A 12708-nucleotide genomic window follows, 5' to 3' on the forward strand; every position below is an offset into this window, starting at 1 on the left:
AATGGATTCAATAATTAAATTAAATCAACCAGATAAGCTCTAACTGGTCCTTCAGTTAAACTCAAGTCAGCTGTTATTTGGCCTTTTCTTCATTTTAATTATTCTGCTCTTTTCCTCTTATAAGAAAAAAAAGCTTATTGCACAGTATCATGGATTTTCAAAGCTCAAAATAACATTATTTGCATCCAAAGAACCTAGTAGCTGTTATAGCAGGTCCCATCTTTTTAGCTCACGCCAGGTTTTGACTTAACAATCACAACACACCCCTCCATCAACTGTCTCTCATCTCTGAACAATGTCAAGACATCATAGACTATTCACAATAGTTTAACACAGATGTAACAGTTTTCCTCCCCTGCAAAGCCCCACCCCCACCCTGGGTCTATCAGTCATGACTTGGTTTGCATGGATTCTTTGTTCATTGTTCAAGCCATTCACACAGAATGGGATAAAACTTTATTCTTTTAAATTCCACACATAAACAAGATGCCAAGAAAGCCCTTGTCATCTCTGACAGAGAAGCAGAGCAGCTCTGTTTCATGAATGACAGCACAATTAAAGCTAAAATAATATAAAAATAATCTGAAAAATCCCTTTTACTGTACACTCTCAAATAAAGCAAGAAAGATAAACAACAGTTTTCTTTTTCTGCTAGCCAGAAAATGTGTCTCTATTCATTTGGGCTTTGAAGTTGAGTGTACCCCACATTTGTGTGCGTGTGTGTGTGGTTATGCGTGTATAGTCTATGCAGTGTAGCCGCTAATCATTTCATCTAGTTTGTCTAATCGTGAAGCTACTTACCCAATTAGAATACTAGTATATCACATTGAACAATTTTATATAATTGCATCTCTGAAATACTAGGAATGTTTATACATTTATTTGGCTTGTAAAGGACTGAAATATTACAGATAATATTATATTATCTAGCTTTTTTTTTTTTTTTTAGAGAATATGGCTCTTATTAAATTGATTTTGAGTTCCAGAGCAAAAGTCCCTTTTAAAAAAATTTCTGAAGCGGACTTGAAGCAGGAGGAATGTCTTCTGAGTTGGCCAAAAATATGATGAGTATTTTATATCATTTAAAATTTGAAGGATAAGTCTCTAAGGGACCCTTTGTTGTCAACTGTTGCAGCCAAACTTGCCATGACGTGTCTGTTGAAGTATCTACACTTGACCAGCAGAGGGCACTTTACACACCTCTGCATTGCTTAGGGAGCGAATGCAGAGGATGCGGAAACACAGTGTTCACCCAATAATCAGGAAGAGCCCTGCAGATTTTTTTTTTTTGAAATTCACAAAAATATAGAAAATATGGACTGTACAACAGGGTTTCATTTGGAAAGTTATGAGTGTGTGTGAAGTCAGATAGAGAGGGGTGTTCGTAGTCTGTTGTATTCATCTTGGCCCTCTACCTTCCCCGCTGTCCTTTTCCCCTTTTCCCAGCTCAAGAGTGATACTGGGCTGGATCTTTTTTAACAGGTAGTACAGAATCCATTTTTAAGTCACTTGGTTGAGTTTTCGCTTTTCTATTTTGTATTTACTCTTCTGTTCCAAAGCCCGGGGCAACTGAACCAAGGATGATCCTTTCTAGTTCATTTCAGAGTAGAAATTACGGTTAGACCATCAGAAATGCTCTGAAACAGAGCTGCCCCTTTAGGAACTGGCTGCCATCCTCCCAGGAAGAACCTTGGAGAAATATCATGCCCCTTCTGGTTCTAGCAAACTCACTAGCCTGAGCCCATGCTATGAAGGGAAAGACACCAGCCTTTCTCTGAGCTGAAATACAATTGTTTGCATCCGTTTTCACGAGAGGTGATTAAGACATCTTTTTTTTGGGGGGCTACAGCTACTAACCTTTCTTAAAAAGGCTTTAATTTTTGCAAAAGCATTATTGTTCTAGATATACACCCTGTGTCTCTTCCATTTTGCCTATTCTATTGGCTCCCGTTTAGTGTCAAAAAAGATTAGAAAGGATTGTGTGTGTATGTGCTCGCACAGTTTTTTCAGTAAACTTCTTTCATTCTTAGAGAAATATAACACTTAGTAAATACTTTCTTTTCCATATAATGTTAATAGCCTTTACCTTCTATTTCTCTCTCTCAGTGCCTCTGGCTCACTTTTGTTCTCATTTGTCCTAGAACTGACAGTGAAAGAGGGAATGGATTTTTCCAGCAGCAGTCCTTTGAGATGGAGGTGCACTCAGTGAGTCCTCACCCAAAAAGGATCATAAACTTACTGGGTTAAGTCAACCTAATTATCCCTAAGCTGCCTTGGGTTTTGTGTTTGCTCATGTGTTTTGTTTTGTTTTAGCTGCACCATATGTGATTCCTTGTGCCATTTTCTTTTGTCTATTGTTTTTCTTGATGACCCTGAGCTATGGCTTTCTCCTCTGTTCCAACACTATTCAGCCTTCGTTGCTTTCCTCATCTTGCCGATATAGGCCTCAAAGAAGAAGTGGCAGAAGAGCACAAGGTAGCTGAGGTACATGAGTGAGGACCAGAAGATGTTCTGAAAGTGAGAGGGACACTGGTCCTGCTGCATCCAGGAGAAGACCAGGTAGTTAATGACACAGCCCATCAGCATCTGAGTGATCTGGGACAAGGTGATGAACATGGCAAACTTCCGGGAAACTCGGAAACCTGCGGCTCGCAAGGCATAGTAAGAGTACATCACGGCGTGCACGCTATAGTTCATGGTCATGAACCAACCACCCCCGGCTACCATGTCCTTGTAGGAGTACCAGGAGTACAGGAGCACAGTGATGTGGTGGTACCAGTGCAGGAAGATCAGCTTTTGCTTCCTCAGAATAATGAATATTGTATCTCCTGAAAGACAGAGAAGGGGAAAAAATGTACGTACATGAGCCTCTTGACCATGACATAATGGTAATTCACATGTTTACAAGAAGGTAGATTATCTTGAACTGGTACTTGGGAGTGGGATGGACTGGGTTAGAATCCCGGACTGATACTAGCTCTGTGAGCCTGGGCAAGTTACTTATCCTGTTTTCCAGTTTCTGTAAAATGGAGATGGTGACGGGGATATCAATAGTAGCTTGGCAATGTCTGAGGACTAAATAAGATATCCAACATATCCTCTTGGCGCATGGAAAACACTCAATAAATGTTACTTTTGGAAACCTGTTTTACACAAAATCTTAATAAGTTTTCACGTAGAAGGGACATCAGCAATCATGCTACCCAATTTCTAACTCATCCATACATTTTAGGAAATATTATCTGGAAGAGTCAAGTGACTTCTCTCAGATCATTTATGAATAGAAACCAACAGATTAGAATTCTAGCAACATGTGCTCAGGCCTCTCTAGAGTAGGAAAACCATTTTTCTTTGGTATATGACAGAAGCTACTCCTAAAAAACATATCTTTGTAAACTCCCTGGAAAATATGAAGCCTTGGCAATACGGCAGTTGGAAAGGTAAAATTTAAGCAAAGGGCAAAAACAGAAAGAGGAAAGAAAAGTCACCTTCTACCCTATTTGCTGAAGATGGTAATCTGAAAATTTTATATCAACGAATTGAGTGATTAAAAATGACACATTTTTATGGAGGTAACTCTGAGAAAGCTTTCCAGGATCTATTAACAATATCCTTTGGAAGAAAAAGACCGCTGTTTCCAAGGTAGGAAATTTATGTCATAGAAGCTAGAATTCTGCTCAAGTAGGTATATACTATTTATATGTAAGGATTCTCTGAAAAGCCTTAAGGATTCCAAAAAATATACTGAAGAATACTTATGTGAAAATGGATGAAGAGCAAGCATAGTCACAGACATACACAATTCCATTAACAAGTATGAAAGAAGTGGAAAGACCCTGGCATACGGGACAAAAACGGGATTTACGCTCCTTTATCTTTCCTATCTCTCTGGTTCTTTTCAGGTCTAGGAAAACCCAACATCCTTTACGACCTTTGGTGAACTCAAACTTGATTTGCATTTGCACCACAAGGAGAACTAGGACGTCCCTCATTTTATTCTGAAATCCAATTTAGCACAACGGGAATTAGTACTTACCCTTGTCATCCTTCATGGATGCCCTAAAGCATTTGGCACTAGCAAAGGTCAAAGAACATGAGGCCTTGGTTAGATTTTTAAGGTTCTGATGGCCATGGTTGGAATAGTATAGGTGGTGCCCCATTCCCTTCAGCAGGATGTGGATAATGTGAAACATTATCAATTCATATTGATTTAGAACAGAAAAGGACAGCTACCAGTTGCTGCATTTCTGAACATATCATCAAATTTTCTTTGAAGTCCTTCTTTCTCTTATGAGATGTCTGACCTACCATGCCTTTAAATGTCAGACAGACTGACAATGATTGATGGTGATAGTAACTCTGACTTGTATACTTAAGGGACAAAACTGGTTTCAGGAGACCCAGGGTTTACTTCTTAATGTTAAACGGTGCTATTTTTGTGTGCCTGTCCAAGATCCACTATTTCTATGTAATTACTACTCTGCCTCCCCTGGCTCAGTAAACTGTAATGCAGACACAATAATTCCAGCTTACTTTTGTTCACAGTGGAAAGAAGGTAGAAGTCCAAGGAATTATATGTTAAAAACAAATTCAGTCATTCATAATTGAGAAGATGTTTTCTATGAGTCTCGAAGCATGAACAGAAATGTATAATCCACAAGGACATCCAAACACATTGTACTAAAAGTTATTTGCTATAAAAAAATAAATAAATACATAAAAGTAAAAAAAGTTATTTGCTATAAAGTAATAAGCATCTCCTCCTGTTTAATTCTTTTGATTTTTAACTCTAGCGTCACTTTTATGTTAAAACCGTATTGTCTAAATAACAGTTTCAGTGTGAGGAGAGTAATAGGGGACAAAAGACAGACCATATTCGAATGGGCTAACTGGGAACAAAGTGGGACCTACGATTCTGGAATTGAAACTTGATTTGTGTTTTTCTTGTCTGAGTAGGAGTCTCGGATCTCGTGAGTAAGGAGTATGATCTTGAGACACATTAAGGATTTCCATTTAAATGGGAGAGCTGGAGGTGAAGGACATGTCATGAGATTTATAAAACCAAATTAATTTGAATTCATTTATGATTTTATTTTTTTTGGAACAGACAGACAGGATTGCATGTGGAGTAATGAAGATGGGATTTCCCAATAAAGGTCCTGGTCAGCCTCCAATGCCCCATTAGTATCCCCCAAGGAGGCTGCTGACCTGGTAGCCCTGGGGCAAGGGAAAGAGGAATCTGGCGGGGTTCCAGAATGGTTTCCCTAAAACCACCCACTTATTTTGTTTTTTTTTTTNGTTATGAATTATTTTTCTTCTGGGGAAACCACATGATATCACAGTTGACTTGTCATGAGCCGGTCATGCCATGATATGGTATTTACAGGCCTGCCCAAAGCTACAGAGTGACCTAGAAATGCAAACCAAAGATAGGGACAGTATATTTATTTGATGTAGGCTAACCAATCTTTCCTGGTCAAAGGTCTGGTTGGCATCATGGAAAGAACGTTGGCCAACAATCGCCAGTGGGACTTTCAACTTTTAGATGGTTTAGCTACGTCATGAATTTTAGCTACCAGTAGTTCATGTTCTTGCTAGCACCGTGTCTCTAACTACTTTCGATTCAGCTATTTTCAGCCAAGAGCCAGCCTGCAGGCAGGGTGTGCTCTTTTCACGAACTTAACTGTCCCTCCTGAACGTACCTTCAGTCTGTGTGCCTGTTAAGTACAGGTGTCTGTGCAGCTTTGGAGAAGCCCACCAGCATTTGGAAACCCCCAGGATGCTCACAGTCACCAGGAGACGGAGAGCCCACTGTGCGTGGTTTGTCACAGATGGCTGTACCCCTTCTTCGCAGAGTTAACTAGAGCTCTGCTGAGTCAGAGTTTCAAAAACAATGAGCTCAACTGAGCAAGGGCCTAGACTCAGAGCAGATATTTCCAAGTTTTCACAAAAGCAAATCTCAGCAGCTTTTTATATAATTCACACAGTAGGCACGCAAAGATTTTGGCACACAAAGCAGATTGGCAGTTCTCTTCTCATTTGTCGTAATAGATCATAACTCTGTAATTCACTGAAATGAGCTCACTCATTTCTGCTGGAACAGAAAGCCCTTCTTGCTATGAAGAGCTGAGTGAAGGAGTAATGGTGATAGGGTTTGATGGGTGGTGGTGGTTGGGGAAGATGATAAAGTGCTAGAGGCAGATGATGGTGATGTTGTGCATAATGCAAGTGTTCTTGATGCCACAGCCCTGTACACTGAGAATGGTGAATTTTACATTATGGGAATTTTGCCCTCTCTAACCCCCACCTCCTCCCGAGCCCCCGAAGAAAAGTATAATGAAAACTGCAGGCATGTAGGTTTTGGTGGGAAACTAGTGTTTCACTATTAAACACAGAAGAACTGTTCCTTCTCACAGGAACCTTTTCTTTCTGCTGCACATAAGGGAGTCCAGAATATTAGGGTATTGAAAAGCAGAGCTTAGGACCTAAAAATAAGAAAAGTTCTACGTAATCCAAGTGGATAAATCTTCTTTTCTTTCCTTCTTTTTTAAGTTTATTTATTTATTTTGGAGAGAAAGTGAGTGGGGGAGGGGCAGAAAGATAGGGAGAGAGAGCATCCCAAGCAGCCTCCACACTGTCAGCCCAGAGCCTGTGGTGTGCTCAGACCCACGTGATATCAGACCATGACCTGAGCGGAAACCAAGAGCTGGACACTTAACCAACTGAGCTACCCAGGTGCTCCGCGGATAAATCTTTCTTAATTAAATGGTAGAAACAATGTTTTCTAAGAATGAAAAAATTGAAAAGGAGCTTAACTTCCAAAATGAACAAGAAGGCATTCAAAAAACATGTTCACCAAATTAGGGCTAGGGGCTGGTGATCTCTGAGGCCCTCAACCAGCACTGATTTTTGGATCTATTTTGATTCAACAGTTTAATTTGGGAGGGCCATTGCCAATGAGCTCCAGAATATTTGAAAGAAGATAAAGCATATTTTAAAATAGAAAACCAAAGCATTCTGACCATGGAAATATCTACATAATGAACCTGAAATTACATGAAGAATGTTAGTGACCTCATTAAAAAACCAGATCAAGTTTAGGATTTTTCCCCCCAACTCTTTAGCCCATTGTCAACCCTTCAATTCTATATTTTAACAATGAAGAAATGGAGTGCTTGATATCCAAGCTACAAACCACTAAGGTGAATGAGACTTCTTAGGAAAAGGGATTATCAAAACAATGGCACAGGAGACTACAGTACAGCTCCTTCTGGGTTCAAGAAGGAATAGAATCGTGTTCAATTATAACGTCTACATTGGGGCATTAGGGAGTGGAGTGTCTGGGTCTAGATTAAATAAGACGGCTGATTAATTAGCATCACCTGGACTAACACTCTAACAAGACAGAGGGTAAGCACAAATACCTCTAAATGCTTCACTAATAGTTCTGGTCTGGAAATTCTAACTCTGTCTGCCGTCTTAAAACTTTGACGTCAATCTGGAACAGAAGATGGGAGGACAGAGAGTATAGGTTTACTCATGTCTTTGAAGAAAAATGACCACTATAGGTAGGTTGAGGTGGCTCTTCAATAAATTATTCGAAAGGTAGAAGGGACTATTTTGAGTTTCAAGTCCCTCAAATGCAATGGGATAAAATTCAGGACACAGACAAGCAGCGCTTGCAAGGGAAAGGATTTTCTGGAAGCAAAGACTGAGGTTGCTTCTTTGCAACTTAAGGCTTAAGGGCCAGAAGCATAGAGGCACCATTGTTGTTTTAAAAAACAAAAACAAAAACAAAAAACGTTGAGGGCAGTAAGGTAGAAATTGTGAAGAGGATTTGGTGGTAACATGATGGGGGAGTCCCATGCTTCATGCATTTTCTGTACTCATATATTTGTAGTCAGTTCTGTATCAAAAAAGATGGGGGTGTTTCAGAAGGATACTTATTATGCAGCATAAATTAAGCCAAAAGGATATGATATGATATGATATTTCTCAAAGTGAATAGTTCTCAAACATTAATAATGTATGGAAATGTCACAAAACCCCCACATGCTCACATTCTCAGACCACCACCAGTTTGAGAAAAAGTAATCTGACTCAGAAATTCTATGCATCTGAAGAGTCACTATGAAAGAAGTGTATCTGGCAAGACAGCATTTCATCTATAGATGCAAACACAAAATTAAAATGTTCCCATAGATTTTTGAAATTCCTAAAAACACGTGTGTTTTAAGCACTGTCTGTGGCTCCAAGTTTGGAAAACATTTTTCTAGTCTAAGATTTGAGTTTGTGGTCTCAATTCGAACATGAAAAAAATAGCCTCCTGTGGTCTGGTTCATAAAACTCATATTCTAAATTTCTTTTTAGATGATTAGACATTCTAGTCCAGCCCCCTATTAAACACTCGTTGTAGGTGCTTAACATAAATATGTTAAGTGAATGAATGAATACGTCCATACTAACACATTTTACCCTAAGTCTGCTTTCATAGACTCTGCCCCCACAACGGTGATCTACTTATTTTGCAGAGGACCCGTCTCCATACCCCTGCTCTTCTTAGGAAAGGTTTTCAGAAGAAATTTTCCTCTGCTGCTCTTCCCTTGTTTTTGACTTAGGAAAACAATAGTCAAACCAACAGTTCCAATCAATTGCCAGCTCTCTGTAGGCAGGAGGTGTGTAGCCACCAATTAGAAAGTGGATAGGTTGTTAACATACACATCAGAGAGACCTCATATCCTTTGGGAACAGACACAGGGTATGAACTAGGGACATCTTAAAGAAAGACTCTGGGTAGTTTGTATTGTAACATGGTTTATAATCAAGTGTACAACCTCTAACCCACTTTTTAGGAGAAATAGGAGAGGGAATACAATCCACAAATAAATATTTTTGAACTAAATAATACAACTCTTAATTCCATATAAAAAAATTTAAAACCCAGAGAATGAATAGGTGTTCCCTGAGGATATAAACCAGTTTGTGAGATGATGACCAGTACTGCTCATGGATGAACCCAGAGTTTATGATCACCAGCAGATCACTTTCTCTGGCAGTAAAGATATTTTCCTGGTGAACTACATCCAAGTCAAATCCTTAGTCACAATTTTTTCAGTTTCTGCTAACCTATGCCTCACTTATATCCAAGACAATTAAAGAGTTGAAAAAAACCCCTACATACACTGGGAGTTATTTTGGATTAATTTCTAGAAGTGAACCACTTTCCTCTTCTCCAAGGCCCATTTCTTAGATGATTAAAATCAAACAACACCAGAAACCAATGCTTAGCATTTGGTAATTAGAACATGAGGATACCCAAACGAAAAGCCTAGTTTCCAGGTTTGAATCCTAACAGCAGGATGAAAGTATGCTTCTATGTGGGACTGGGAAATAGATGCATTGCGAATTTTCCTCCGTAGTTGCATCTTAGCACAGCTAATGTGTTGGACAGAAGGGGCCGTGTAGATTTTAGATGCTCCTGGAAGTGTATTTTCAGTATGTTTGGAAGTCTGCATGTTTACATAAACTATTTTGCTCTCTGTATACACAATGTACAATTATTGAAATGGAAGGAAGGAGGGGAGAGAAAAAGATAGTGGAAGTTAGTTAAGAACTCTCAAATTCGTTAATTATAACTTTCCTGCAACCAGCAAAACAGGACTTTCCAATCGTTTCTTTGTTTTAAAATAAATACTGTGGGTGTGTAGCTACCAAGGGGGGAGTGGGTAGGGGTGGAAACGGAAGGAGAGAAGACACTCACCTAGTTCGGGTGCTTTGCTTAGCACAAATGCATAAGCCCAGAATTTGCTGACAGGTCCATTGTAAAAACCCTGGTCACAAACTGACTGCTTCAGGCCTTTGGTCATCAAAATGTACACCATATAAGCACCAGTTCGAAGAGCACCGAATATACTTCATGATGAAAAGAGAAAAGAAACAACATTCAGGAAAATAATTTCATTTCTGACATTACCTATGCTTAGAAGACTGTCTGCCACTGATGGGAAGAAGGTGTAAACGACTCATAATCATCATTTGCATTAACCTGGAAGTATCTTAATATGTTTTGTAAACAAGAGCAACAAAATTTCTCAGTGCTTTATTCTGAAGAGCATACACAGTGCCGCTTATTCTTCATCAACATACCAAAAAGGGTCCATGGAAAAGGGGAATGGATCCAGGGCAGGCTCTCACGAGGAATCCTGGTGACTTTTGTGTTTCAGCTTGAGAACTATCCTTTGGGAATGAGATAGGGTTGGCTGAAAACTCTTGAAATTATCTCAAGTCTGTCCTATTGATGAGGTTTTGGGGTAATGGTGGGGAGGTCTGGTGCTGACGACCAAGAAAGAGTTCTTGAAGCCATCTTTAGTGCAAAAAGGTGATTTTATTAATGTACGAGGACTGGACCCATGGCAGAAAGAGCTGCCTCGGGACCTTGAGGAGAGTCTGGTTATACACTCTGGGGTTGGGGGAGGTAAAGTCCAGGGGAAGTTTCCAATGAGATTTTCATATGCTAAGGAAGACTCACAGGATACTGGAGGCCTAGCTATTGTCAAGCTAAGGTTGTTTTTCCCTCTAGCAAAGCATTAGCATTAAGAGAGTAGGGAGTTCCTGGAGAAACCTTTTATTCTTCCTGCCTCAAGCATTTGTCAATGTGCTGCAGGTTATAAGGACATTTAATTTAATCTGCCATTTCCTTCTGCCTTTGTTTCCCATATCACTATGTCCAATCATTTTTGAAGTCCCCCCCACCCCCCACCCCCCGCCTGAGTATCTGTTTATTTCTCAGCCAACTCTTTCTTTACACTTGGGCTGGCCTTATCGATGTAGACCTCCTTGGCATCTTTTTGGACCCCAGCAGCAGCTTCTAAACCACCACTATAGGGGCGCTTGGGTGGCTTAGTCGGTTAAGCGTCTGACTTTCGCTTAGGTCATGATCTCGCGGTTCGTGGGTTCGAGCCCCACGTCGGACTCTGTGCTGACTGCCAGCTCAGAGCCTGGAGTCTGTTTCAGAGTCTGTGACTCCCTCTCTCTCTGACTCTCCCCTGCTCACGTTGTCCCTCTCTCTCTCTCCTAGAAATAAATAAAACATTAAAAAAATTAAGAAAAAAAACACCACCACTATATTCGCTTACCCCCCTTCCACTCTCTAATCTCTCTCCCAGAAGCCGGAAGGAGAAGGCTCAGCTCTATTGTCACCTCATCCAGGAAACCACTCAGGTTCACTCCTCTGAGCTCTTGATAACCACATACTAACACTGTTAGAACCCCGTAATGTGTTTGTCTCCACACAGGCAAAGGTACTCAAAGGCTGTTGAAAAACAAACTGACTCATGACATTTTTATTAAGGAGCCTTTAAGGAAACAGGAGAGCTCTGGAATGTGTTGAACTCAGTGAAGCAACCCGAGGTGTGAAAGATCTTTGCAGCTGGAACAGGCAGCCTCCCTTATGGACTGACCCCCCCCCCCCCCCCCCCAGGCCCTCAGNCAGATGTATGTACCAGAGCATGCAGACCACATGCACGGCAAAGTAAAGCTGGCGGACCATGTGGGGAGATGTACTTGGCCATCATTTTTCTGGCACTATCCCCTTCAAGGGTCTAAGTCAGTTAGGAGATTAACCAGTGAACAACTGTTGAAGTGAGTAGCAGCCTCACCAGACTGGGAAATAGGAGCTTTCATTTCTCTTCAGAGGCACTATTGTTTATTCAACAAGACTTAAGAGTTTGCTTCTGAATAAGTCATGACCTGAGCTGAAGACGCTTAACCAACTGAGCCACCCAGGTGCCCCCTGGCAACTGTTTATTGGGACTCAGTAAGTAGCCTCTCTAAGGATATACAGCCTACATTAAATGGAGTTACTCTTTCCAACATATAAAATGATTCTGTCTAGGATCTATCTAATCCTTTAGTGGCTTCCTTCTGCACACAGAATAAAATCCACAAGCTCCTTAACACAATCTACAAGGCTGTGAATGGTCTTTTTGTCCCCCACCTCCACCCTTCCCACCTGCCATTCTCTTCCAGCTTACTGTGAGCCAATCATTCCAGCAGTTTCTTAGCCTTTCAGTTAGAATTCTGCCTTAGGAACTTCGCATAAGAAATGTCCTCTTAGGGAGGAGTTTCTTTCTCGGTTCATTCAAGGGTGTTCCTTCTCCGTTTGTTTCTTATCTCAAAGAAAGGTCCCCTCCTAGTGGGATGACCTACGTCTTTATAGTCAATAAACTGTCCTAATTTGGGAGTGGAGATCTGGATTTCATTGTAAACTCAGGTAATGAAACTTTTTCTGTCTTCTTTGAATTGATTTTTTAGGTGTTGTCTTTACCTCAACAGATGAGGGTTAAATTATGAGAAGTTGCCACTATCACCAAGTTAAGGTAATTAGCACATAGGGCCCTTGGGTTTTGCTGCTATGAAGGGAATATGGAACTATGGATGCAACATCTCCACTGAGCATATGCAGCAGACACTGTTGGTTGCCTATTCAAAAGCCAAGTTCCTTCCTCTTTCTCCATATTGAAAGAATCCTGATTTTGTCATTTCTCCCAAGAAAGTAACATTATCTTCAATTTAGGGGTAAATCCTAATTACTTAAGCAAGTTTTAGTAATTCCCTTTCCCTTCCCAGTGATTTATTAGGGTGGGCACTGTCCCACTTCCCACGTCAAGCCAGCAGATGTGAAGACAGAGCTGTGTATGGGTGGGGGCG

General features: G+C 40.5%; 1 protein-coding gene across 3 annotated transcripts in view; it reads right to left on the reverse strand.

The window, feature by feature from the left end:
• Positions 1-433: 433 nt before the first annotated feature.
• The window catches only part of ELOVL6 (ELOVL fatty acid elongase 6), a 133352-nt gene continuing 121077 nt past the window's right edge, over positions 434-12708 (reverse strand). For all 3 annotated transcript variants that reach the window (XM_077778470.1, XM_077778469.1, XM_077778468.1), the window contains 2 exons: positions 9761-9912; positions 434-2828 (listed from right to left, as the gene is read on the reverse strand). In XM_077778470.1, coding sequence (XP_077634596.1) covers positions 2404-2828; positions 9761-9912 — 577 coding nt within the window. In that variant the 3' untranslated portion in view covers positions 434-2403. The remainder of the gene's footprint in view (positions 2829-9760; positions 9913-12708) is intronic.

Source organism: Crocuta crocuta, unplaced genomic scaffold (assembly GCF_008692635.1).
Source record: "Crocuta crocuta isolate KB4526 unplaced genomic scaffold, BGI_CrCroc_1.0 scaffold587, whole genome shotgun sequence".
NCBI classification, from domain to species: Eukaryota; Metazoa; Chordata; class Mammalia; order Carnivora; family Hyaenidae; genus Crocuta; species Crocuta crocuta.